The 27,205-nt window shown below is 49.2% G+C and overlaps 2 protein-coding genes across 4 annotated transcripts in view; both read right to left on the reverse strand.

Annotated features, from left to right (window-relative positions):
- Window positions 1–45: 45 nt before the first annotated feature.
- On the reverse strand, window positions 46–4,364 carry Paqr6 (progestin and adipoQ receptor family member 6). 2 transcript variants are annotated; one of them, XM_069990163.1, is made up of 8 exons: window positions 4,246–4,364; window positions 3,061–3,145; window positions 2,566–2,693; window positions 2,261–2,466; window positions 2,019–2,145; window positions 1,628–1,724; window positions 1,306–1,456; window positions 46–978 (listed from the first exon to the last, which is right to left on the reverse strand). In XM_069990163.1, the coding sequence occupies exons 2-8, from the start codon at window positions 3,139–3,141 to the stop codon at window positions 704–706; spliced, it is 1,065 nt and encodes a 354-aa protein (XP_069846264.1). In that variant the 5' UTR covers window positions 3,142–3,145; window positions 4,246–4,364; the 3' UTR covers window positions 46–703. The 2 variants fall into 2 exon arrangements, with proteins under 2 accessions (XP_069846264.1, XP_069846263.1); XM_069990162.1 differs by lacking the exon at window positions 4,246–4,364 and adding an exon at window positions 3,621–3,926.
- A 3,805-nt stretch (window positions 4,365–8,169) lies between these two features.
- Smg5 (SMG5 nonsense mediated mRNA decay factor) overlaps window positions 8,170–27,205 on the reverse strand; it is a 37,977-nt gene continuing 18,941 nt past the window's right edge. The window contains exons 10-22 of one of the 2 annotated variants that reach the window (XM_069990167.1): window positions 26,843–27,051; window positions 26,159–26,296; window positions 25,404–26,006; window positions 22,584–22,759; window positions 21,239–21,314; window positions 20,400–20,575; window positions 18,523–18,681; window positions 12,770–12,829; window positions 12,183–12,342; window positions 11,446–11,536; window positions 10,495–10,569; window positions 9,755–9,893; window positions 8,170–9,588 (exon numbers count right to left, since the gene is read on the reverse strand). In XM_069990167.1, the coding sequence (XP_069846268.1) occupies window positions 9,505–9,588; window positions 9,755–9,893; window positions 10,495–10,569; window positions 11,446–11,536; window positions 12,183–12,342; window positions 12,770–12,829; window positions 18,523–18,681; window positions 20,400–20,575; window positions 21,239–21,314; window positions 22,584–22,759; window positions 25,404–26,006; window positions 26,159–26,296; window positions 26,843–27,051 (2,146 nt within the window). In that variant the 3' untranslated portion in view covers window positions 8,170–9,504. Of the gene's footprint in view, window positions 9,589–9,754; window positions 9,894–10,494; window positions 10,570–11,445; window positions 11,537–12,182; window positions 12,343–12,769; window positions 12,830–18,522; window positions 18,682–20,399; window positions 20,576–21,238; window positions 21,315–22,583; window positions 22,784–25,403; window positions 26,007–26,158; window positions 26,297–26,842; window positions 27,052–27,205 lie in introns of both variants that reach the window. The other variant, XM_069990166.1, reaches the window with a different exon arrangement.

A 27,205-nucleotide genomic window follows, 5' to 3' on the forward strand; every position in this document is an offset into this window, starting at 1 on the left:
TGGAGTGTGAAGGGAGGGCTTGGCATTGGAAAGGATTCAGCTCCAGTTCCAGAAACTGCTTCCCAAAGTCAATTGACTTATTTATTGTATCTGTTTTGTTCCACCAAACATGGGTGATGGCCTTCTAAAGTGTAATCAGGGTTCCTCCTATCTTAGGACTCCCAACTTCAATCTACTCCCAAACAGACCAGCCCTCCAAAAGCCTGGACACCTGGCACACAGTTGTGACTAGGACAAACTCATCTCTAGCAAAGAGCACATTGGGTGGTGGGTAGGGGCAAGGGTGTGCTGTCCCCCAGTCCCTCCATCTCCCTTCCTGCCCCCTACCCCCCCACACCAGATTAAGAAGCATTCAGGGTGGCTTGGGTTAGTTGTGTCAGTTCTCCCTGGGCTGAACATACTTCAAGAGCACCAGAAGCAGGGCAAGAGGAAAAAGCCCCAGTACCTCCCTTCCTACAGCCCCAGCCTGAAAATAGTCTCCCCTCGCAGACCCTCAACACTTCCTCCACTCCATCAGAAGCCCCTTGGGTCCCTCTCCATCTCTACCAGTCCTTCGGCCTCCCTCTTCTCTGCCCTCTCTCCTTTGCCTCTCCTCATCGATTCTTGGCTCTGAGATGTCCCCAACTCAGGCCCAGCTCTGGATACCTTTACAGTACTGGGACCAGGCCTCTGCATCCCTCTAGGCTAGGGTCAGAGATGCACTTTACTGTTGTTTAGCTTGGGATCCCACATCCAGCGGGCTACCCTGCAGCAGGGGGCAGGTACTAGGGGCCTGAAGCAAGGTGGCTGTGAAGGCAGCAATGATGAGCAGGTTTCCAGTTACTGCCACACCCAGTGTGGCTACTGTGCCCTCCAGGCCTAGTGGAGGCTCCTGTGAGGCCAGCCAGGCTCGGCGAGATCCCATATCAGCAAGCACCGCCTCCAGCTGGAAGTGGGTGCCCAGTACTGCACAGATGTGGAAGAGCTGGTGGCTGTGGCCTAGAAGGAACATGGGACAGAGTAAGGTCCATTCTCAAGGCTGTCCTTACCCTGTGTCCCAGAGCAAGCCACCATCCTCTGCCTGCCACTCCACTATACCATGGGGAGGGAAAAACAAAAACAAAAAACAACCCTGATTCCCAAGCTGAATTGAATAAAGCATCTGCTGCTTGTTGAAGTCAGAGGCAGGCCCATCAGAGGAAAAATGTTAGGAAAGGGAGGGGATCCTTCCTCAGGCTGGAATACCCATTTACTACTCAGCCCCTTCTCTGTGCTCCTGGGTTACCACCTCACTTTTCCAGGCCAGGCTAGGCTCAGTGCACTCACCTATGTAGTCAAAGCGTCCAGGTGCCAGCCGCTCAGGCAGGCGTGAGGCAAAGAGGAAGCCAGTGAGCAGTGCGCAGAGGAGGTGGTAGCTGTGGCTGGTGCTCAGTGTCTCCTGCCCACAGCTGCGGGCCCTGCCCCAGCACAATCCGAGCTGCCAAGGGAAAGCAGGGCTGATAGTATGGAATATGGGACCAGAAATGCTACGTCAGGGATCTCGGGATTGGAAGTGAGATTAGGCTGAAGGCAGAGTACCAGTCTGAACGGGCACTGTGACAGTTTAAACAGGAGGCAGGGCTTCAATTGAGGTCCTGGGCACTCTTACCCTGTAGAAGAGTGGGAGGTTGTCAAACAGGAAGGGGTAGGCGAACGCGGCTGTGCGGAGGGCCTTACTAAGCCCAGGGCTCTCCATCTCCGGGAAACTGAGCAAGGAGAAAGGGCGATCTGGTCTCCACCCCTGCCAGGGTATGAGTCAAGAGAGGGGAGGGCATCTTGGACTGAAATGGGTGTGAATGAAACTTGGCGACTAAGCCCTTGGGTCACATGATTCCTCAATAAATGGTCACATCTTTGAAATGGGCGGACAGCTGCCTCTCGGGAGATAATGGTAATAGCAAGTTCTTCACTAGCATTGCTCAAGGGCAGTGGAGCTGTCCCCTTGGGTCCCTCTGCCTGGAGTTCCCCGCCCCGCGCACGCGCGCGTTTTGAACACCTACCGCGAGTAGCAGGAGAGGCTGGTGCAGAGGAAGGAGTTGAGCGCCGCGGCGGGCACAAAGAGCTGGTGCAGGCGGCTGTGCAGCCAGGAGGCCGGCATGGAGTAAGCGGCGTAGGGGAAGGCGCAGCCTGCGGTGAGGCGGGCAGCAGCTGAGGCCTGGGCGCACCCCGCCCTCCGGCACCGCCCCGCCCTCCGCCCGCCGCCCGCCGCCCGCGCCCGCCTCCCCGCCGCTGTCCGGCTCACCCAGGCTGTAGAGGCTGAGCGCGCCATAGTCCAGAAAGTAGCAGATGTGTCGCGCGCGGGGCGACATGGAGCTGAAGGTGTGCGCGCAGCATGACGCGAAGGGGTAGAGGCAGGCAGGCAGCAGGAAGACCAGCAGCGGCCAGTGGTACGGCTCCGCGCAGAAGCCCGGGATCCCTGCCAACGCCAGGAGCCGCCACAGGAAGTACCTGCCGCGGGCATGTGCTCAGGCCGCCACCCCGCACCCCGAGGGCAGGCAGGGCCGGGCCTGGCCGAACCCCTAGGCGCCGGAGGCCGCGGCTTCTCACCAGGTGGGCAGGAAGTGAGTCCAGATGTTGACTGTCTCGTTGGTCATCTGGAAGATGCTGAGGACACAGTCCAAGGCTGAGCTGGTAGGGCGACGGTAGCCAGACATTATGCCATCTTCCCAGAACACCTGGGAAAGTAGCAGTGGCAGGGAGAAACAGGGGGTGTTACTGGGCCCCTACAGGGCTGAAGGTACGATGAGGCGCACGCTGGCCCCAAGCCACACAAAACCCAATTTCTCTCTAACCACAGGTCCTAATGCCCACAGAGCATATAAGAAGAAGAAGAGTCAAGGGACAAGATAGGATTGAGGAGGGCACACAGGGAGGAGGACTCTGGTTGAAGGCAGAAATGACAGTTTGTGTCTCAGAGAACAGAGGAAGTCTCCCATGGAGGAAGAGTTATCTTGCAGGAGGGGCTCCCCAATAGTTAAAGGAGAAGAACTTCTGCCCCCATCTGTGCCCTGGGGGTAGGAGTTGGCCCCTTAAGGCCCTCACCCGGGGGACTTGGTGGACTTGAAGGAGTTGCGGCAGCTTGAGACTAAGCATGGCGGCCCAGACCCGGCAACACCTCCACATTGACCTGAAGGCAGAGTAGGGAAGGATAAAAGACTCCCCACCCCCACGACATAAACCCTTCCCTACCCAGGTTTAGACTGGCCTTGATCACTGAGCTCAAGAGGACTGCATTCAAACCAGGGGATGCTGATCCTGCTTCCCAGGCCAGCATATCAGCAACCCCCAACCCCATCCCATCCTCTGGTCGTTTGGTTCCCCACTGAGGAGGCTCTCAGCCTCAGTCTGGTTTGGGGCCAGGGGTCTCAGCCCCTAGAGCCAGTCTTCCTTCTTTGGCCTCAGGAAGAACCCTGACTCCTGTAGTTCCCTGTGCTGAGCACAGAAAACCCATGCCCTGGGGCAAGATTCCTGAAGAAGCAGGATGTCTGCCAGTAGGACAAGGAATTGGGGTGGGGCATCTGGTTTTTCTCAGGGAATCATACTTGTGCCCTTGGTGCGCTGAGTCCCTATCCCACCTGAGTCCCCTGACCCTCAGCCCAGACCTGTGCGTGCTGCCTCCGGGTGGCCTTCACTCGGCTGCCCCGCCCGCTTCTCTGGCTGCTTCTCCCAGCACATTCCTTGGCACCAGTAGAGGGGCTGGGCCATCAGGGACGGCACTGCCCAAGAGGAGGGACAACAGGACACTCCCCCGACCTTCCCTAGGCCAAAACTTTCCAGCAACTCCATGGTTGGCCCTGCCTCCTTCCTGTTGTCAGTCAGGCTTATGGTCCATGTGTCTGGGCAGCTCATACTCTGGACCTCACACTGCTTGTGGGTTCCTAGATTCTCCGCCACTGAGCTCAGTGCTCAGGACCCTGCTAGGAACAAGATAAACCTCGTCTCTACCTTGTATCCCTAGAGGACAGACAAGCTTCCCAGAGAATCCCTTAACCCTCCCACAATGGGTGGGTAGATCTGGCCTGAGCACTCTGCCAAATTGTGGGAGGGTTGGGAGGCAGCTAGAGGATGCTGGAGTTCATCTCCCCTCAGGATCCCTACACTCAACAGTAGGGTTTGGAAACTCCTAAAGTGCAATGAGATGTGTGCAGTTGTCATAGAAACAAGGAGCTGAAGCAGCTACTTCAGTTTCCCCAAAAGAGGTGTCAGACCCTTAGTGAGCTTCCTTACCCAGTGTGCAATAGGTCTCCCAAGGTGGGTCAGCAGATGCGGTCCTTGGCTCTTGGCAGCCAGGCTGACAGGGAAAAGAGTGGCTGGGGAGGCGGGCCAGGCCTGGGCAGGGAGTAGGGACAAAAAGGAGCCAGGGAACAATCCTAGCTTTGTCCAGCCTCCAGGGAGCAGCACAGGGTGGCCCAGCCCTATTAGCAGTCAGCTCACTCAGCCTGCACACAGCCAGCCCCTCCCACTTGTCCCAACCTCACTGTGCTTAGACTGCCTAGAATAGGGTCGCGGGTCAAACCAGGATGCAGCTCTGGCTCTACAGTGCCTAATCCCCTCAGAGCTGTGCACTCAACCACTCAATTTCAGGTTTTCCTAGGAGTTCAGGCTGTTTTATCTTCATCTTTTTTCCTTTGTGCCAGTCCTGGGGTTTGAACTCAGGGACTAGGCACTGTCCCTGAGCTGCTTTTGCTCAAGGATAGCACTCTACCACTTGAACCACAGCACCATTCTGGCCTTTTCTGTATATGTGGTACTGAGGAATCGAACCCAGGGCTTCATGCATGCTAGGCTACTACTAAACCACATTCTCAGCCCCACAAATCTTGATACATATTCAAAACTATGTCACCCTGCTCTGCTTAGGCAGGACCAAATTATCATTGGTAAATGCCAGCTCATCCAGAAACTGTAGAAGGCTGACCTACCCTCAGACATTAACTTGAAGAAAAACCCTTGTGAAAGGACCAGTACTTCTAGGTATTCTTACACAAGACCAAAGGATACTCTTTTTGTTGTTGTTTGTCATGGGGCTTGAACTTTGGGCCTGGGTGCTGTCCCTGCACTCTTCAGCTCAAGGTGAGCGCTCGACCACTTGAGCCATAGAGCAACTTCAGGTTTTCTAGTGGTTTATTGGAGGTAAGAGTCTCACGGAGTTTCCTGCCCTGGCTGGCTTTGAACCGCAATCCTCAGATCTCAGCTTCCTGAGTAGCTAGGATTACAAGCATTAGCCACTGGCACCCAGCAGATTTTTTTTGGGGGGGTCCAGTCATGGGGCCTGGGCCTGGGCGCTGTCCCTCAGCTCTTCAGCTCAAGGCTAACGCTCTACCACTTGAGCCACAGCGCCACTTCCGGCTTTTTTCTTTTTGCTTATGTGGTGCTGAGGAATCGAACCCAGGGCCTCATGCATGCAAGGCAAGCGCTCTACCACTGAGCCACCTTCCCAGCCCCCTTTTTTTTTTTTTGGTCAGTTGTGGGGCCTGAACTCTGGGCCAGGGTACTGTCCCTCAGCTCTTCAGCTCAAGGCTAGCCCTCTACCACTTGCGCCACAACACCACTTCCAACCTTTTCTGCTTCTGCAGTGCTGAGGAATCAAACCAGGGCCTCGTGCACGCAAGACAAGCACTCTACCACTGAGCCACCTTCCCAGCCCAGGAGGATACTCTTAACAAAGGAACAGAAAGGCACAATGCCTTTGTGTCTAGATCATTAAAAAAATATTTATCAAAATGAACTCCAGGAAATGGAAACTAAGTTTTTTCTTTGGCTATTTTAGTAGTTGTTCTGTTTATGTCTTTGGGAGTATAAGGAAAAGCACAGAAATGGAGGGACAAGGAAATTGAAATTGAACTATACATCTGGGTTGCTTCCCTATCTTGGCTATTATGAGTAGTGTGGCAATGAACATGCGTATGCAGGTGTTCTTACCATATCCTGAGGAGTGGTATAGCAAGGTTGCAGGGAAGGCCCATGTTTACTTTTTTTTTTTTTTTTTTTGTCGGTCATGGGGCTTGAACTCTGGGCCTGAGCGCTGTCCCTCAGCTCTTCAGCTCAAGGCAAGCGCTCTACCACTTGAGCTACAGCACCACTTCCGGTTTTCTGGTGGTTTATTGGAGATAGGAGTCTCACGGTCTCTCCTGCCCGGGCTGGCTTTGAACCGCGATCCTCAGATCTCAGCCTCCTGAGTAGCTAGGATTACAGGCGTGAGCCACCAGCGCCCGGCCCATGTTTACTTTTTTAAGGAACCTCCAGACTGCTTTCCAGAGTGGTTGTACTGGTCTACATTCAGTAGGGCTTTTTCGCCCCACAGAGTTGTTCAAAATTCTGGCCAATCTAACTACAGTAAGATATCTCAGGGTGGTTTTGATTTGCATTTCCTTTATGGCCAGCAATGATAAAGCATTTCATGTGTTTCTTTGCCATTACCTCTTCTTCTGAGAAGTCTCTTCTTGGCTCCCTTGGCCATTTAGTAATTGGCATTGTTTGGGAGGGGTTTCTTGAGCTCCTTGTATATACTGGATATTAGGCCTTTATCTTTTCTCAACTGGTTGGCTAATTTAGTAATTATGTCCCTAGCTGTGCAGAAACAATGTAGTTCCACTTGTCTCTCTCCTATCTGTTGTGTCCCTGGGACTCTATTCAGGAGGATCCTGCCTATACCTAGAAGTTCTAATGTCTCCCCTCTCTCTTGCAGTAGTTTCAGAGTTTCGGGTCTGATGTTGAGGTCTTTCCTCCACTTTGAATTAATATTAGTGCATTGTGACAAGCCAGGGATCCACTTTTAGTTTTCTGCATATGGCTGTCTAGTTTTCCCAACACCAATTGTTGAAAAAGCTCGGTTTTTTGTTTTTGTTTTTTTTCCATTTTAGCTCCTTTGTTACCTATCAAATTAAGTATGTGGTATTTCTAGGTCTTCCAATCTGTTTCACAGATCTTCAGGTCTATTTTTGTGCCAATACCATGCTATTTTTGTTATTATGGCTCTGTAGTAGTTTGAAATCTGGTGGTATGATACCACACGTATTGCTTTTGCCTAGAATTGCTATGGTTATTCTAGGTCTTTTGTTGCTCCATATGAATTTCTAGATTTTTTTTTCTATCTCAGTAAAGAACATCATTGGATTTTGATGAGGATTGCATTGAATTTGTATATCATTTTTGGCAGTACGGCCATGTTCACAATATTGATTCTACCAATCCATGAACAGGGAAGTTCTTTCCATTCCCTTTAATTCACAGTCTTGAGGACAAGGGACAAACTATCTCCAAACCACACTGTTTTATAAACTATTTCGGGTCACCACCCTTGGGAAGGCACCATGGCAGGTCTGATGTTGACACAGGGTTGCATAATACAATTTAACCCTGTCTCAAAAGGAACAAGGGATGTTGGTCAGGATACTTAACTGGCATGTGCAAGGTGTTGTGTTCAAGCCCCAGTAATGGAGGAAGAGGGGGGAAAAAGAACCATTTCTCCCTTATAAAATAAATAAAAATTGCGCCAGGTGCCCGTTCCTCGTGCCTAGCTACTCAGGAGGCTGAGATCTGATGATTGCAATTACTGGTCAGCCAGGGCAGGAAAGTCTATGTATGAGACTCTTATCTCCAATTAACGACCAGAAAACTGGAAGTGGCGCTGTGGCTCAAAGTGGTAGAGCACTATCCTTGAGCTGAAGAGCTCAGGTATAGCATCCAGGCAGAGCTTAAGCCCCATGACTGACAAAAAAACAAAAACAAAAACAAAAAACAAAAAACAAAAAAAAACCCTGCAAAATCAGCCGGGCACTGGTGGCTCACGCCTGCAATCCTAGCTACTAGGAGGCTGAGATCTGAGGATCACCATTCAAAGCCAGCCCGGGCAGGAAAGTCCGTGAGACTCCTATCCCCAACTAACCACCAGAAAATCACTGTGGCTCAAGCGGTAGAGTACTCCCCTTGAGCTGAAGAGCTGAGGGGGCAGTGCCCAAGCCCAGAGTTCAAGCCTCAAGACCGAGCAAAAAAAAAAAAAAAAAAAAAGGAATTGCAAAATCATCTCCAGGGCTTTCACTCCCATTGTCCATTTGTGCCATCCAGTCCACTTCAAAGTGGCCTTTTGGAAGTGCCCTTCAGCAGCCTCTACATCCCAGCAAGGCTCCTGCAGAGAGTACAGCAGACAAATGAGCTTGGGGGTCTTTATTAAGTGATGCTTGCGTCTCAGTCTCTGCCAAGAATTGGGGGTGGGGTGACCCCACTGCCCTCATGTTTTCCCAAAACATGCTGTCTTCAAAGAGGGAGGCAGGAAGTCTGCTTCTCCAAGCATAGCCCTAGAAGTGAGGCCAGCATTGGAGTGGGGAGGGCAGAATGGAGATCCATCCCCCAGTCCCACCATGCTTCCAGCTTGAGAGGAAAGGCTAAGGCAGCCCTGGCCAAAGCCTCCCCCACAGCCCTGCTCTCAGAGCACCCGTTCCCTGCCCTGAGCTATTCATGATCTCTGCTCCTACTTCTTCACAACACTCCCAAAGCCAGCTCTTGCTCAGCCCTACCAGGCCTCCAGACCTGGAGACAGACAAAAGGAGAGAAAGTCCATCAGGACAGAGAACCTGACCCAGCAGCTTTCTAGAGCATCTCCTTCCTGCCTCCAACAGAACATTGGCCCTTTATCTTCAGTATTCCTTAGATAGTGAGGGAGGTGGCTTCACTTCTCACTGGCACCCCATCTCAGCACAGCAGCTAAGAGCACAAAGCACAACTGTAGGGCTGGCAGCCCAAGGTACCCATGGTAGCACACAGGCCAGCCTGCCTGTGACCCTGAGTGGGGCCTACTCCCTGCCTTGAAAGCTGTATAGAGGCAGGCTGAAAGCAGAAGTGTGGCATCTGGGTGTGTGGCCCCCGTGGCAGGAGAGAACACAAACCCTGCCTTGCTTTGAGTGCAGGCCATTCCAGGTTCTGCTTTCTTAAGAGCCTCCTCAGCTGGCTCCAGAGTTGCCCTCCCCCCCAAAAGAAAGATGAGAGGAAGGGTGGTCCTTGAGAAGGGGAAGCATCTGCAGAGAACCACTAGGACACCTGGTATTGCCCAATTGCGCCAGGACCTGGAAGGTCCAAACTCCTGGCCCCAACTACCCTGCATGTTAGGTGAGGACAAGGGCCCCTTCTGCTGTCTTTGCCCCTCAGGGGTCCAGGAACTGAGCCAATGAAATGCAGATACCCATGCCTGTCACCTGTCCTTGGGGGACAGCAGCAGGGCTGAGGTGGGAAGGTTGGCTAGGGACCCACAAACCTCTTCTTCTCCAAGCATTTCCCTCACTTTCCTGACATTTTCTTGGCAACAGGGGGACCCCACCCTCCCAGCTGAATCCTGGGCCCTCCCTGCAGCCTCGGTGCAGCTAGGCTTCCTTCCTGTGTGCGTGCGAGTCTTCGTGTGGTGGGGTGACTGACTACAGGTGGTGGTCCTGGCTGCCAGGGAGAGCAGGAGAGATCTGGAGTCAGCCCCACTACAGGGCTTTGGGGTCAGTCTCAACCAATCTCCTTCCACTGCTTGTAGAAATCCAGAACATTCTTGACGTCTACACTGGCATGGGCAGCGGCCTGCAGGGCTGCCTGTGCAATGAGAGAAGGAAAGATGGGAAGAACTGTGAACTGAACTGTGAACAGGTTACTGGGATCATAGAAGGGAAAAGGCAGCTAGTCTGGAGTGTTTGAGAATGGATTTCTCTGGCACCCCTTCTCTACAGTCCACCCTGTCCCTATTTCACCCATGACCCACCTGCATAGGCCCAGACAGTGCACTGGGGTTGTCCAATAGAAGGCCTGTGATGATGGTCACCATGCCACTTGGGTCCTCCTCTCCTGTCCCCTGTGCCAGAGTTAGCTGTTTGCAGCTATCCAGGATCTTATAGAGTGTCCTAGGGCAGGGGAGAAGACCTAGTATTAGCACAACCTGAAAATGAGGATCTCCAGGGAAAGGGGGCAGCTGGGGACACCTGGAAGAACAACAAAAGACAGCTGATGGTAATGGGTCCTGGAAGACGGGCCTAGAGGATGTACTAGGGGAAGCAGGCAAAGATGCATCCACGCCAGGTGCCAGTAGCTCACACCCGTAATTCTAGCTATTCAGGAGGCTAAGATCTGAGGATCACAGTCCAAAGCCACCACAGGCAGGAAAGTCTGTGAGACTCCTATCTCTAAATAATAGAAAACTGGAAGTGGTGCTGTGGCTCAGAGTAGCAGAGCACTAGCCTTGAGCAAAAAAGCTCAAGGACAGTGCCCAGGCCCTGAGTTCAAGCCCCATGAGCAACAACAACAACAAAAGAGATGGGTCCACTGAGTGAGAATGCCAAGCCCAAGCACCTTGGTTTCAAAGGCTGACCAGCTGACCCCACCAGCAGAGGCAGAGGACTCTAAGGCTGGGTCAGCTAGACCTGTCCTGCTCCTGGGGAAGTTCTGGAGTTGCTAGCAATGCCATCTTCTGATAGCAGCTCTGGGATAAAGGGTTGAAAGTTTTACCAGGCATCTGTATCCTGCCTCTTCAGCTTATGCCGTTCAAAGCTCTTTCCCATCTCTTTCTGGCAGCGAATGTACCTGCAAAGGAGCCACAGAATGAAGCAGAGATAGGGGCAGGGGACAGGAAGGCACCTTAAACAAAGCAGGCTATTGTGGCTCTGGGCACCTGGTTTTGCAGGAAAGGGTTATTTGGAGCCATTTTGAAAGTGGCTTCCTGGACACAGCCCAGTTCACTGTCCTCTTCCGATAAAATGGATTGTCTGGTTCCTCCCAGGGGAAGGTCTGGGAGAGCAGAAGCAGCAGATGCTTTTCTAGTCAGGGCTTCTGAAGGCAATGTCCAAACAAGCCAGCCTTGTATAGTTTCCAGGCCAGGCAGGTCTGCCAACGGGGAGGACACTCTTTTCCTATCCCTTATACTCCCTGCTGAGTTTTTCTTCAGTCCCAAAGACCAGAAGGCTAGACCTGAGTGAGCACCTGCAACTGCTGCCATCTTCTCCTCCCTCAATTGCTCCACCTGGCCACTCCCTAGCTCAGTGAGGAGGAAGGAAGCCCCAGATAAAGGTAGGAACTCCCACCCTAGGTGATCCTGGTCCTAACCCTAGTTCAGCAGAGCTCCAGCAAAGAAGCCCACAGCTTAGAGTCAGGGTGGAGGCCACGCCTTTCTCCCAGTAGATACTGTATCTGTCAACAGGCTTATCCTAGAAGAAAAAGCACACAGCAACTCAGTGCTACCCACCAAGCTCTTGGTTGCTCTGATCAGTTCTAGTTCAGTAACCAAGATTTTGACTTCTAATTATGTCTTTGGTAGCCCTTCTCAGGTAGTAGCAATGAGCAAACTAGGGAGGGATTAAGGTGTGTCTAACCTACAGAAAATAAATAGCTCATTAGTCCTAAGCATATGTTGTCCAGATGACAGACACAAGATCCACACAGGTCCAGTATGCCTGCACTCACCTGTTTCCTTTCTTAAACTCTGCTTCCAGGTACCGGATCCCATCCCGTGCCCCTGGGTGTTCCTTTTTCAGTAAATCCAGGCCATCAATCACTGGTGGACAGGGTAGGGTGAGGAAGGACAAAACACTGGGCTCAGATTGCCAACATGGGCTCTGCAAGAAGTTCTGAACTCACAATGGTATGCACCACCTAAGGAACTTAAAAGGCTCTCTAACTTCTTTGAAATAAGATCCCTCTGACAGCAGTTTTGTTAAGTGCTTTACATTTTTGTATCCATTTCTCTACACTGTCTTGTAAGGCAGGGTTTATTGCAAACTGTTACCCCCCTCCCCACCCCCATTTCTTTCTTCTTTTTTTTTGTTGGTCATGGGGCTTGAACTGTGGGCCTGGGCGCTGTCCCTCAGCTCTTCAGCTCAAGGGGTAAGCACTCTATGGATGAGCCACAGTGCCAATTCCAGTTTTCTGATGGTTTTTTGGAGATAAGAGTCTCACTGACTTTCCTGCCTGGTCTGGCTTTGAACTAGGATCCTCAGATCTCAGCCTCCTGAGTAGCTAGGATTACAGGCGTGAGCCACCAGCACCCGGCTTTGTTACCCCCCATTTCACAAATGAAATGACTGGGGCTCAGAGGTAAAAGAACTTGACCAAGGTCACTATATAAACTGGCCCCAAAATAAGGGTTTCTCAATCCCTTCAAATACATTCTATCTGTCCCCCTACCTCCTCAATATACTTACCTGTCCTTGGGATGATGACAATGAAGCGACCACTCGAGGCCAGCTGGCGGATGACAGGGAGATGGTGGCAGAGGGCTGGGGTGTCAGGGACGAGGTAGGGAGACATAGCTGACTGGGCCTTTGGTTGCTGCAGGCTTCCCTCCAGCTGGGAGACCTCGAGCTGGTAAGAGAAGGAGGTGGAGTTGCATAGGACCCTGCAGCCTGAGTGGAAGGAGAGAGCAATAGAAACCAGGCAGCCAGTAGCAAAGTGGCTATTATAGGGCACCTCCTATTGCTGGAGACAGGAAAATATTTGTACCAATAACCTGGCTGGGGAAAGGGAGGATGACAAACAGAAATAAAGTTTAAGGGAAAAATTGAAAAAAAAAAAAGGAAAGAGACAGAAGAGGCAGAAAGAGGGCACAGGCACAGTAGAGAGAGGCTGGGCAGTAGAGACACTAATCTGGAGATCAGGAAGATGATAGAAAGAAGCAGAGAGATACAGTGGCAGAAAGTATGAATTTTCAGTTAAAGTCACATCTGATAGTGACTTTAAACAAAAGCGTTCTAGAACAAGAGCAGGAAGGAGTATTTGGCCAAATTCCTACCTGCAGTCGTAACTGAGCCATGTCTCTCATGAGTCTATTTCGTCGAGCTTCCTCTTGTGCCTACAAGGAAAGTGAGGTTTTGAGGAAGAACGGGACATCCCCCTCCACAGATCACTCCGTTACAAGAGGGCAGGGAAGCATGTAGAAGGAAACCTCCTCTGCTGCATTCTTTTTGTGTGTGTGTGTGTGAGTCTGGAGCTTGAACTCTGAGCCTGGGCGCTGTCTCTCAGCTCTTCAGCTCAAGGCAAGCGCTCTACCACTTAAGCCACAGAACCACTTCTGGTTTTCTGGTGGTTAATTGGAGATAAGAGTCTCATGGACTTTCCTTTTCTTGCCCAGATTGGCTTTGAACTGTGATCCTCAGATCTCAGCCGCCTGAGTAGCTAGGACAACAGACATGACCTACCAGAGCCCGGCTTCTGGTGCATCTGACAACTCTTGTAGCCAGCCACTGTAGGCCATGCCATGTAGCCCTGAGAGGAGAGCAGACAGGTGAGCATTGTCACCAGGCAAGATACCACCTGGTTGTGTACCAACATCTGATCTCTGTTCCTCTGTTCTTCCTGGCTGGGTCTCCTCTCTAATGTCTTCCAATATACAGGCTCAGCCCAGACCTGCTCAGCCTCATATATCCACTTGCTCCCTCCCACTTACTTCTCCCTTCAGTATGGCCTCACTGGGTAGTGAACCTCCATATGCTTGAGTCATAAAGCTTACAACTATGTTTGCTTCCCTCTCAGCACAGAAGTTATTAGTCTGATCAGGTCCTATCAAGTAAACCCCTTGATCAGCACCCAATCCTTCTATCTCCCTCTACTTGCATAAGAATTCAAGTCTCGGGCACTGGGAAGGTGGCTCAGTAGTAGAGTGCTTGCCTTCCATTCATGAGGCCCTGGGTTTGATTCCTCAACACCACATAAGCAGAAAAAGCCAAAAGTGGTGCTGTGGCTCAAGTGGAAGGGCACTAGCCTTGAGCTGAAGAGCTGAGGGACAGTGCCCAGGCCCAGAGTTCACACCCCAGGACCAACCAAAAAAAAAAAAAAAATTCAATGGCTGGGGAGGTGGCTCAGTGTTAAGAGCGCTTGCCTTGCATGCCTAAGGCCCTGGGTTTGATTCCTCAGTACCACATAAGAAAAAAGAAAAAAGCCAGAAGTGGCACTGTGGTTCAAGTGGTAGAGTGCTAGCCTTGAGCTGAAGAGCTGAGGGACAGCGCCCAGGCCCAGAGTTCAGGCCCCACTACTGGACCCCCCCCCAAAAAAAAACAAAAACAAAAACAAAAAAATTCAAGTCTCAGCTAACATCTCTTTCCTTGGCCATTCCAACACCCTCCTTACTGTCAATCCCTTTTCTCCGACAGCAAGCACAGCAACCTTTCAAAACCATCTGATTCCCATCAGCCCTGCCTAAAAACCTTCTTTATGAATTTTTTTCTATTCTGGATAAAGTCAAAATTCCTTAATATGCTCTGAACATAGAGAAGGTTGGTGTCTTGGCTCCTGGTAAGCCAAGTGCTTAGATCTTATTTTAATCACAATGCCACACAAAATAAACCCAAATTGAAGTTAACTACAAAATAGAACTGCCTTCAAAAGGATCAAAGTTGTTTAAAACAAGGAAAAACTGAGGAATTGTCACAGATTAGAGGATTTAGATAAAACAACTATAATGTGGAAATCTACACAAAACTGGGAGGGAAAACTAGTAAAACATTCATGAAAGCTGGGCAATGGTGGCTCACGCCTGTAATCCTAGCTATTCAAGAGGCTGAGATCTGAGGATTGCCGTTCAAAGCCAGCTCGGGTAGGAAAGTCCGTGAGACTCTTATCTCCAATAGACCACTAGAAAACCAGAAGTGGAACTGTGGCTCAAGCGGTAGAGTGCTTACCTTGAGCTGAAGAGCGTAGGAACAGCGCCCAAGCCCAGAGTTCAAGCCCCACAACCAACAACAACAACAAAAAAAATTAATTAAGTATATGTTATAATAGTATTCCCCGGGCTGAGAAGATGGCTCAGTGGTAGAGCGCTTGCCTTGCATGCCTGAGGCACTGGGTTCGATTCCTCAGCACCATATAAGCAAAAAGAAAAAAGCCAGAAGTGGTGCTGTGGCTCAAGTGGTAGAGCGCTAGCCTTGAGCTGAAGAGGGACAGTGCGCAGGCCCAGAGTTCAGGCCCCATGACCGGACCCCCTCAAAAAAAAATAGTATTCCCATTTCAATTCATCTTCCAATTCATTCCTATGGCTATACTAGATCCAGTTCCATCCTTGCACACTCCTGCACAATAAAGAATTGTTCTGCTCAAAATGCCAATAATGTCCATCTGGCAAGTACTGGTAGAGGAAGAAAGAACAAAAGCAGACCACAGCAGAAAGGCCACTTCTTCACAAGCCAGTTGGCAAACTAGAATGAAGGGAAGCAATGTGGACAAGCTTTCCCTCTTGTCACTACAAAAACCAAGCCTGTGAGACTTACTTCTATGCTAAAATTGTCATGTTCCATCTGGGAGTGTGGGTCAAATGATATAACTGATGGTCTAATAGCACAAATCCCTGAGTCCAAACCCCAGAACTACTGCCAACAGGAAAGAAGGGTGAGGGGAGGAAGACAGAAAAGGAAAAAGAAAGGGAAAGAAACACCATGCTCCAGAAGGGAAATAGGGCTACTTGTATAGTTCCCCCAAAGAGAATCACACCAATCAAAGGCTCTGATATACTAGTCCAACAGCTTAGACAGATGTGGGTCTGGTATGGCCTCAAAAGAGAAAATCTAAGCCAGGCGCAAATGGCTTGCACCTGTAATCCTAGCTACCCAGGAGGCTGAGATCTGAGGATCACCATTCAAAGCCAGCCTGGGGAGGAAAGTCCATCTTATCTCCAATTAACCACCAGAAAACCAGAAGTGGTGCTGTTGCTCAAATGGTAGAGTGCTCACCTTGAGCTGAAGAGCTGAGGGACAGCATCCAGGCCCAGAGTTCAAGCCCCACAACCAACAACAACAACAAAAAAAAAAAAAAAAAGAGAGAGAGAGAGAGAGAGAGAACCTACCTCCAGAGAGTGCATTTAGAGAAGGGATTCCCTAAACCATGTAGTCACTAAAACCCAAGAGCAGGTGCAGTGGTTCTTGGTATCCACTGATCTGCAGAGAACATATTTCTAAAGCAGTGTAACAGCCAGAAGAACTCAGGTCTAGCAGTTGGACCATGACAGCCTATGTCTATAAATCAAGAGTTTGATGCCAATCCTATCTCAAAACAACAATAAAACAGCTGGGTGCCAGTGATGTAAATGCAGTTATTGTATTCAATGTATACTATGTAAAAAATTAACTATGTAACTTGTGAGTATGAGCAGGAGGGGGAAAATGAAGGAGAACAAAGGGAAGGGGGACACTGTCCAAGAAGCTTTGTAGTCATAACTGGAGTTATGAACTTTTCTTTGTTCAAGTCTAGCACTCTACCACTTGAGCCACAGTGCCACTTCTGGCTTTTTCTGAGTAGTTTCTTAAAGATAAGAATCTCTGAGCTGGGGGGCTGGGAAGGTGGTTCAGTGGTACAGTGCTTGCCTTGCATGCATGAGGCCCTGGGTTTGATTCCTCAGCACCACATAAGCAAAAAGTAAAAAGCCGGAAGTGGCACTGTGGCTCAAGTGGTAGAGGGCTAACGTTGAGCTAAAGAGCTGAGGGACAGCGCCCAGGCCCAGAGTTCAGGCCCACAACAGACAAAAAAAAAAAAAGAACCTCTGAGCTGGGAAAGTGTCTTAGTGGTAGAGTGCTTGCCTAGCATTCATGAAAACCATGGGTTCAATTGCTCAGTACCACATAAACAGAAAAAGCCGGAAATGGTGTTGTGGCTCAAGTGATAGAGTGCTAGTATTGAGCAAAAGAAGCTCAGGGGTAGTGCCCAGGCCCTAAGTCCAAGCCCTATGACTGGCAAAAAAAAAAAAAAAAAAAAAAAGAGACAGAAAGAGAGACACAGAGAGAGAGAGAGAAAGAAAAAAAGAAAGAGAGAGAGAGAAAGAGAAAGAGAAAGAAAAAGAAAAAGAATCTCACGGACTTTCCTGGCTTTACCATGATCCTCAGATCTCAGCATCCTGAGTATCTAGATTACACGCATGAGCCACTGGCACCCAGCTTATTTTTTCCCTAATATACAAAATAAGGATGCAAAGCAACCAGTCACCTAGCCACTGCAAGGGTTAAGTAAGATCCTGTGCAAAACAGACTGTGTACCCAGAAAGCTTCTAGTGAATGACAAAGAGGGGGCAACGTGACAATGAAAACACTCCTGCTACTGGAGGAAACAGTGACTTAGGCAGAGCAGGAGGCAGCAGAACCTGTGTCCAGTGCAACCTGTGGTGTCCATTCCCCACAGGAGAGGGGCTTGTAGATACTGCTCCCTCCCTAGCCTCCAGTTTATAAGAGCTTTCAGCTAAAGGAAATGCCTGCAAAAACATTTTTTGAAGCTGTGTAACTTCCCCATAACTATTTTTATAACCCCCTGTGTCTCCCCCTATGGAACAGCAATAAAAGGCTTAACACAAAAGGTTTGTTTATGAGACAGCAAGGAAGGGAGTTTCTGGGGAGCAGAGGCCCCTTCCCAGTCTGGTAGAAACATTAACAGGAAAAAGGCACAGAGGGCTGGGAAGCTGCTGGCCCAGAGATGGGGAAAGGAAGAACAAAGGGGAGGAGATTGGGGAAGAAACCTTGGGGCTGGCTGAGAACAGGAGCTGTACTCTTTGTGTCAATCACCAACATCCCAAATGTACTAGTGCCAGTCAGCTCAAGAAGGACAACATGCCCAGCACTGTGCACACTCCAGTGTGAAAATCTGATTGTTGCTCACCAAGTAATGGCTCTACAAGAGAAAGAACTGTCTTGTCCACTGCTGTAACACAGTGCCTAGAATACTGACAAGTTTGGCATCAAGCAAGCTTTGAATTAGCCCTTGTAGAAAAAGAAGGTACACAGGCTACTTCCTATTCTCTGGGGCCCCTGTGAGATGGAATCCAACCTGGGACATGATCCTATGTAGTGCCTAATACCGAACATCTTCTCTTCCCCTCCCTTCCTACTTTTGACCCCTTTTAAACAGACAGAAGGAAAGACACATACTCTCCCAAGGAATATGTCAAGTGGCTTATATGCACTCTCATTTACTCATCACAAAAATCCCACAAAATTGATTCTAATTATTCCCACATAACCAATAAGGATTCTAGCTTACTAAGATTTACTGAATTGAAGGAAAAATAAAAAAGATTCAGTACTTGCTCAAATTGCAGACTAGAAAGTGATGGAGAGCTGGTATCTCAAACCTGTAACTCTAGCTACTCAGAAGGCTGGGATTTGAGGATCTCAGTGCTCAGGTCCTGAGTTCAAGCCCTAGGACTGGCGCACATGCGCGCAAACACACATATACACACACATACATACACACTCACAGATGTAATTCAGTGGCAAAGCACTTGCCTAAAAGTCCAATGTCCTGGGTTCCATTCACAGTACAAAAAAAAAAAAAAACAGTTAAAAACACAAAGTGACTGAGATAGACCTCAAACCCAAGTTAGGTCCTGAACCCTGCTGCCTCTGCGCTCTCTGTCTGCCAGCTCCATCCTTTAGACCTGGGGGAGAGCTCCTTCAGGAAGTCCTGCTCCCCAAACTTGTTCCACAGTCCTTATTTGAGGACCTGAGAATCTCACTGTGGTTTCCAGGAAACCTAATGGGAGGAGAGCTGCCAGAGGGAGAAGTTCTGACTCACCATGCGGAACTGGGCCTGGGCCTGTTGCAGAAGACTCTCTTGTTCAGACTGGGCAATGCTGACAAAGATGCCAACCTCTGGGTTGAACTGCAGGATACTGCCTTGTAGGCGGGCAACGAAGTGACCAAAGCTGCGGATGCAGCAGATTCGTACCACGGCCTGTGAAAAGGTACAGGAACCTAGCCAGTATGAAAGCAGTACCCTTTTGGCCCTGCCCCACCCCGACTCCTGAACATTACCTTCTTGCCTCCCCTTCTTTCCTACCTCCCTGCTGGCCTAGCCAGTTGGCAGCAAGGGCTCTTTGGAAATGCCTGAGGTCTATAGAGTGGGAAAGAGCACTGAAATGCACACCCTCTGCCAAGGAGTAAGCCAGCAGGTCAAGGAGACTGCTAGAGGATCACACTGAACAAAGAGCAAAGGGCAATGGGCCAGAAGTAAGGAAACCTGAGTTCCAAAACTATCTTTCTGTCTCAGTTCCTCACACATAAAATGAGGGGAACTATACTATATAAAAATTTCTCAACTAGCTGGGCGCTGGTGGCTCACGCCTGTAATCCTAGCTACTCAGGAGGCTGAGATCTGAGGATCGCGGTTCAAAGCCAGCCCGGCAGGAGAGACCGTGAGACTCCTATCTCCAATAAAACCACCAGAAAGCTGGAAGTGGCACTGTAGCTCAAGTGGTAGAGCGCTCACTTTGAGCTGAAGAGCTGAGGGACAGTGCCCAGGCCCAGAGTTCAAGCCCCACGGCCGACCAAAAAAAAAAAAAAAAAAAAAAAATTCTCAACTATTGTTTAGAAAGAAAAAAAATCCTCTTCTTTCTCATAAAACTCTAACTGGGAGCCAATGAAGGCTGAGATCTAGGGATAATGGTACGAAGTCAGCCTGGGCAGTGAAGTCCATAAGGCTCTTATCTGTAATAAACTACCAAAACAGCTGGAAGGGCTGGGAATATGGTTTCGTGGTAGAGTGCTTGCCTAGCATGCATGAGGCCCTGGGTTTGATTCCTCAGTACCACATAAACAAAAAAAGCCAGAAGTGGCACTGTGGCTCAGTGGTAGAGTACTAGCCTTGAGCAAAAGAAGTTCAGAGACAGTGCCCAGGCCCTGAGTTCAAGCCCTATGACTGGGAAAACAAAAACAAAAAACAGCTGGAAGTAGATCTGTGGCTCAAGTGGTAGAGTACTAGCCTTAAGCACAAAAGCTCAGGGGCAGCGCCCAAGCCCTGAATTCAAGCCCCAGGACCAGAAAAAATAAAAATCTTACCTAGAACTTTAAAATACAAAACAGAGGAAGTGGCGCTGTGGCTCAAGTGGTAGAGTACTAGCCTTGAACTGAAAAGCTGAGGGACAGTGCCCAGGCCCAGAGTTCTCAAGATCCACAATAAATAAATAAATAAATAAATTACAAAACAGATTATAATTAAGCTGCTCTGGCTAAAAAAGAGGCAGCCAGAGGACCAAAGAGAATGGGTGGTCTTTCTGCTTAGCTTCCCTCTGCTGCCCCCAGATGGCCTATGTGATGACAAATATAAGAGTGAAAGTTGCCGGACTAAGTGGCCAGCACATCCCTTCTAGCTCTAACTTTCTATTGTTGTTCGATGTTCAGTTTAGAAGGTTGACCTAGAAAGCTGATAAAAATTTCTAAGCCTAATAATTGACTTTTTCTGTCCTCTGGAGAAACAAAATGGTTCTATAATAGGAGAAACTACCCACAAACCATCTTTGAAGGATGCCTGGTAAGACAAGGAAAGAAAAGAGCCACAGCTGGCAGCCCTGAGGATTCTCCCTGCCTTCATGGGAGGGGGGTTCTTGTCCAGAGCTCTGTTCTGTTGCTGTATGTGTCTAACACAGAACTTGTAGCATAAAAAGAAATCTTCACCTCCTCTAAGGTGCTGAGCAGGGGTCGATCCGTGTCAAAGTTAAAGCGTCTGTGAGCAGCCCGGAGAGGAGGCAGGTTGCGAAGTGCCATGTCCTCTGGGAGCAGGAGGCTAGCAGGAAGTTCAGGCAGTTCACAACTTTCAAGAAGATCTTGGGCCTCCTGACACAAGACCAGGCCTGAGCAGAGAGAGGACATATCAGATCTGCCATGGAGAACTCCCAGTAAAGAGGACATAAGCTTTCTCACTGGGAATTACCAGACTGATCAAACAGGACACAACCTCAGTATGGGTGAGGGAAAAATGGACTGAGGGAAGGGGAGACAGATACAAGGCCAGTCATGTAGAACTCTTTATAAGCTGGAAGGTCAGAGGAACAAAACAGAAGGATGGAAGAATGACAGCTCAAACTAAATGGAAATGAGAGAAGGGGCTCTAAGAAACGAACATCTCTTGCTGAGTCTCAGGTGTTAAGAGGAGGTGAATTTTCCATTTGGAAGACAGCAGTGGGGGATGAGCTCTGGAGGTCAATGTCAACTCTGTGCTTACAAGCAGAAAAGTAACAGCAGTGACAGGTCTGGCTCCTAGGCTCCTCTCACTCAGCTCTTGCCCACCCTACTCCTTCCCCAGGGAGCATACAACCCCGCAGACTGGGTGCTTGCCTACAATAAGGCAGTGTTGGGGTGGAAACTGGAGAAGCCGAGACCACACAATGAGTTCTGTGTGCTAAGGAGTTGGATCACAAGTCCCATTAACCTCCTTATCCCAAGGCTGGGTTACAGGCATGGTGGAGCCAATGAGGGAGAGGGGAAGGAAAAGGCAGGGCCAGGGCCCCACTCACCAGACTCCTGAAGTTCACCAGCAGCTGGCAATAGATTCAGCAAGACAGACAGGCGATTCCACAAACTTTGAGAGCTCTGCGAAGAGAGGGAAGAATAGGCCTTCAGCCAGGGACAGTAATGGAAACAGCAGTGAGCAAGACAAGCAGTTGGAGGACCTGGGACTGTGTTTAGTGGTCTGTAGGGACTTGATAAGAAAATAACAAAAGAGGTGCTAGAAATGTGGCTTAGTGGTAGAGTGCTTGCCTAGCATGCATGAAGCCCTGGGTTCGATTCCTCAGTACCACATAAATAGAAAAGTCTGGAAGTGGGGCTGGGGCTCAAATGGTAGAGTGCTAGCCTTGAGCAAAAGAAGCTCAAGGACAGTGCCTAAGCCCTGAGTTCAAGCCCCAGAACTGGCAAAAAAAAAAAAAAACAAGAGAGAGAGAGAGATGAAGGAGCTTATGAAATATTTGAAAACTGAGGGCTAGATCTATGAGGATGAAAAAAGGGGACCATGGAGCCTTGCTGAAGCTTTTCACCAGTTGACCACTTCACAAAGAGAAGACAGGGATATTCCAGGAAGAGCTTACAAGACCTGGATAGTAGAGAGAACTGAGGTGTCTTCTTTTTGTCTAGTAGAAACTTTACTTTCAGCTCTGTATGTGCCATCCTGGGACAGCTCTCCAGATGTAACCCACACCTCCTCTAATGACTAATGACTGAGTAACCAGCAGTCTTCAGACAGAGTAACACACCCAAGGATGTGTCTGGCCCTGACCCAAACTCTCATCTAGCAAAAGGAGTGACCCATATGGAAAAAGGTCTCTCACAGCAGGACAAGTGAGAAGAAAGCAGCAGTCTCTCAATATAAGCTTCTGGGAATGAGGGGCTCAAGTCTGAGTCTGAATCTGAGGAGGAAAAACAGGTGGTGGCCATGACCCCAGCCATCATGGTGAAAAGCCTAACACCAATGGCTCCTGTTATATGAATCTCCCTGAACTGCTGCTCCTGCCTAGAACCTCAAACTTTGCCCCAAGTCTTCATCTCTTCTCTTGTTCTCCTCTACTTGGTGTCTTTCCCTGTCTGGATCCTTTAGTATTTACTGAATTTGGCCCTTGAACATAACCTTGTCATCATTATCATCATGGCCAGACATTGAGAATTTAAAGTAGAATAAGCAGCTCTCTTATGTTCTGGCCATGGGCTCTTAGGTCAAGGAATGCCTACACCTTCCCTGTAAAATGTATCAGAGCACAGCCCAGGTAAATGCTTGACACCATCTGATGGGCTACCAAGCCCCCTCCTAGCTTATCTCCTCCTCTAACACCCTGTGACCTAAAAAAGGCAGAAGGTAAAAGTAAATACCTGTGCACACACGACAATGAGGTCAGGGTTAGTCCTCAGCCAGTCCAGGAAGACTTTCACAGCAGGAAGCAGACCCTCAGCCATCAGGACCTGCAGTTTCTCCTGGAGACTGCGTTCATTGCGACATGAGCGTCCACTGGACTCACTCCCTTCTGACTCAGAGCCCTCCTCAGAGGCTGGGGTGGAGATAGGAGAGAGAACTAGGGTAAAAAAAAAAAAAAAAAGTTCTTGGCAACAGGTCTGAGCATTGCAGTATACTCCCACTCCACTCATTCTTCTGAGAATTCTGATATGAGAGGTGAGAAATACATTTTCAGATCCCTGCCAATTAACTGTTCCACACCTACTAATTTGTTCCCTTTAAAGAAAGGGCCTGGTGCCCTTTAGTGATTATCTCAGACTCAAGCTAATTAGTGAGGTTGGTCTACAGCTATTCACTTGATCAATATTTGTTTGTTTTTGTCAATCCTGAGACTTGAACTGAGGGCCGAGGCACTGTCCCTGTGTCTCTCTGTGCTCAAGACTAGCAGCTGGGTGCCGGTGGCTCATGCTTGTAATCCTAGTTACTCTGGAAGCTGAGATCTGAGGATCACAGTTCAAAGCCAGCCCAGGCAAGAAAGTCTGTGAGACTCTGATCTCCAATAAGAACCACTAGTAAACCAGAAGTGACGCTGTGGCTCAAGCAGTAGAGTGCTCACCTTGAGCTGAAGAGCTGAGGGATGGCGCCCAAGCCCAGAGTTCAAGCCCCACGACCCACCAAAAAAAAGACTAGCACTCTACAACTTGAGCCACAGTGCCACTTTGACCAGTGTTTATGAAGTACCTATTCTGTGCTAGAAGGCATGGTGATCAAAAGCAAGAGGGCTAGGGTCAAAACAATTTATCTTAACTTCTAGTCCTTCTACTTTGTTAGTCAGAACACTGGGCAGGTCATCTCACCTTTCTCAAAAACAACTTCAGCATTTCTTTCACCTTTACAAAATTCTTAAGTCTCACTCCTTGTTCTAGGCAATCTGTTAGGTACTGCTGACACAGTAATAAATAAGATTCTGAGCCAGGTGCTGGTGGCTCATGCCTGTAATCCTAGCTACTCAGGAGGCTGAGATCTGAAGATCAAGGTTGGAAGCCAGCCCAGGCAGAAAAGTCCGTGAGACCATTACCTCCAATATACTACTCAGAAAAAGTTGGAAGTGGTGCTGTGGATCAAGTGGTAGAATGTTAGCCTTGAGCACAGAGAGGCTCAGAGACAGAGCCCAGGCCCTGAGTTCAAGCCCCAGGACCAGCAAAAAATAAAAGAATATACACACACACACACACACACTTTTTTTTTTTGGGGGGGGGGGTTGGTCGTGTATCTTGAATTCTAGGCCTGGGCACAGTTCCTGAGCTCTTTAGCTCAAGGCTAGCACTCTACAACTTAAGCACAGCGCCACTTCCGGTTTTCTGGTGGTTAATTGGAGATAAAGAGTCTCATGGACTTTCCTACCAGGGCTGGCTTTGAACCATGATCCTCAGATCTCAGCCTCCTGAGCAGCTAGGATTATGGGCATGAGCCACCAGCACCTGGCTAAAATAAAAAAATTTTCAGGTAAAAGGATTGAGGATTTGTTTGCCTGGGTGGCTTCAAATCTCATGTCTCAGATTTTGATTTTTTTTTTTTTTTTTTGGTCAGTTGTGGGACTTGAACTAGGGGCCTGGACACTGTCCCTGAGCTCTTCAGCTCAAGGCAAGCACTCTACCACTTGAGCCACAGTACCACTTCCAGTTTTCTGGTGGTTTAATTGGAGATAAGAGTTTCATGGTGCTGGCAGCTCATGCCTATAATCCAAGCCACTCAGGAGGCTGAGATCTGAGGATCACGGTTCAAAACCAGTCAGCCCAGGCAGGAAACTCTGTGAGACTCTTATCTCCAAATAACCATCAGAAAACCGGAAGTGGCACTGTGGCTCAAGTGGTAGAGCGTTTGCCTTGAGCTGAAGAGAGCAAGGGCAGTACCCAAGCCCAGAGTTCAAGCCCCACGACCAACAAAAAACTTAATTAGAAAAAATAAAATAAAGTTGAAAATAAAACAAGGCATAGAGGGGCTGGGAAGATGGCTCAGTGGTAGAGCGTTTGCCTTGCATGCCTGAGGCCCTGGGTTCGATTCCTCAGCACCACATAAGCAAAAAGAAAAAAGCCGGAAGTGGCACTGTGGCTCAAGTGGTAGAGCGCTAGCCTTGAGCTGAAGAGCTGAGGGATAGCGCCCAGGCCCAGAGTTCAAGCCCACGACCAGACCCAAAAAAAAAAAAACAAGGCATAGAAGCATTCAGCCTAGTGTCTGGCACAAAGTAGGCTCAATAAATGCTTGCTGTTGCTACTTCTACAAAGAAGATTCTCAGGAAAGCAGTCTCACTGATCTATCACCCAGAGAGGGGCAGGTATCTAGCTTCCAAAAGCCTTGGAGGGTCCAGATAGCATGGAGGAAAGGTTCAACTCTGAGGGGAAGATTCCCAAAAGCCTTGGAGGGTCCAGATAGCATGGAGGAAAGGTTCAACTCTGAGGGGAAGATTCCCAAACCTAGAGGGAAACATGGGCTGGGAGAAGAATAAGACAAGGAAATGCACTGAATGCTGGAAATGAGGAAGTAGACACTGAGGGGGTAAAAAAAAAAAAAAAAAAAAAAAAAAACCTCTCAGGCTACACTACAGGCAGCGGACCAAAGATAAAGCCTTAAGAATACAAATGAGAGGTTACTCCCACAGAGAAGTGGCTTCTCCCAAGTAAGGCCTATAGAATGGAAGGTGTGGGACAGAGCAAGAGGGTACAGAGAAACCCAGGTACCTGGTTCTGAGGGTTTGTCCACATCTCCATTGACACAGGGTCTACAGCCAGACAAGTTGTGAGGTTCGGAAGCAGTGGGCTGGAGGAGCAGGTTGCTAAAGGTAGGAGCCAGTCGGAAGCAGCGCTTGGTCTGGAACATCTGAGTGGACATGGCTTGCAAATTGCTGGCAATGCTAGCTTCACTGGGACCCAGAGGTCCATTGAGGGAATCAGAAGCCTCCGATCTGGCCCGAGGGGGCTCAATGGCTGGGGACTGTGTCCCGTCCTCATCTTCCATATCTTCCAGGTCTGATCGAGACTCCTGGCTGTTCATTTCTGAGTCTGTCTCTGCATCAAAAGCTGTGCCCCTCCCTTCCAGACTCTTGTCAGAGCCACTATCTGAGCCCTCACTGGCCCTGGCTGAGTCATGGCTTGAGTCCGATTCAAAGCCTTCACTCAGGTCACTGTCATCACCAGCTTTGGGTGCGTGGTGACGGCGGCGACGGAGGCAGGAGAGTCGAGAAAACTTACGGCTCTTTCGGCCCTCACCCACTTGGGCTGTGGGAGGAGGCTCTGGATCCAGTTCCTCCTCTTTGTCCCCTGGTTCCTTGGAGTCTGGTTCATCTGTGGATGGGAAGTGGTCATGTAGAGTCAAGGAAAAAAATTGGGGCCTGAAAATTCTTGTTACACTATCTCACCACCAAAACTGAATTCCCTTCCTTATTCCTCATGCCCCAGGCCAACTTTTTCAGTCAGGACTTTTCCTGCTGTCTTACCTGTGCCATCATTCTGGAATGCTGGGACAGGGTTCTCTCCTTCTTCTAGCTCAGCTTGCAGCCGTATGTTGACATGATTGACAAGATGGGAGAAAAGGGCCAAGGTGAAAGCAATGGCTGCACTGTACTGTTTGGATCCTGAAGCCAGGAAAGCAAACATTAGGGGGTCCAGGGCTTTGATGAGGGCCATCAATCCCACATCTCTGAATTAAACAATTCATCCTGTGTACCCTTCACGAAAGAATACCTCTTGTTCTGGGTCTCCTTACCTGGCTTTGAGGCTTTTCCTGATAAACCAAGAGTCTTCATATTCAGCCCTGCCACTCCCTCCCTTCCATATTGCTCTACATAGACCTTTGCCAAAAAGGTTTCTAGAGACATCAATGCCCTGGACAGCAAGGTCTGAATTCTGTGTAGGTCATAAACAAAGTATGCTGACGTGAAACTTGGCCAAGTGTGTGAAAATCTATGATAGAGTAGGGAAGAATGGAAGGAAATACATGGCTCCCTTTGTTCCTTCACAGGAGGTCTTATAGAGTGGGTCTCTTGACTCTTACTTTCCAAAGACAGGTGGTGATACAAGCAGTGAAAGAATTGCTTGTGAAGAGAAATTCATGAATAAACAGCTGTGGGAAAGTACAGTGAAGACCCCAGTGAGGAAGAAAGGGACATAGGGAAAGTTACCTGTTCTCTTTAAGCTGTGTACACCCATAAGGCAAATGATGACCATCTGAAAGATGAGCAGGTCAGGAAGGAAAGCATATCCACTCTCATACTCCTCTTCATCCTCACTGGCCAGGCTGAGGTTGGGTGAAGAGGGCAGGTAGAAGAGACAGAGATTGAAGTCTTCCAGGACAGACTGGCAAAGTGAGGTCAGCTCTGAGTCTATGGAGCTATGGAAGAAAAAAAATAACAGCAAAGATCAGTGGCAGAGTTGAAAGAGATAAAGAATAGGCAATACAACATTCAGAGAAAAGGCTGGGATCCAGCTGAGTGGGAATGTACTTTCCTGGCAGGCACAAAGTCCCAAGTACCCTATGGGGGCAT

This window comes from Dipodomys merriami, unplaced genomic scaffold (assembly GCF_024711535.1).
Source record: "Dipodomys merriami isolate MVZ:Mamm:240054 unplaced genomic scaffold, mDipMer1.0.p SCAF_392, whole genome shotgun sequence".
Taxonomy (NCBI): Eukaryota; Metazoa; Chordata; class Mammalia; order Rodentia; family Heteromyidae; genus Dipodomys; species Dipodomys merriami.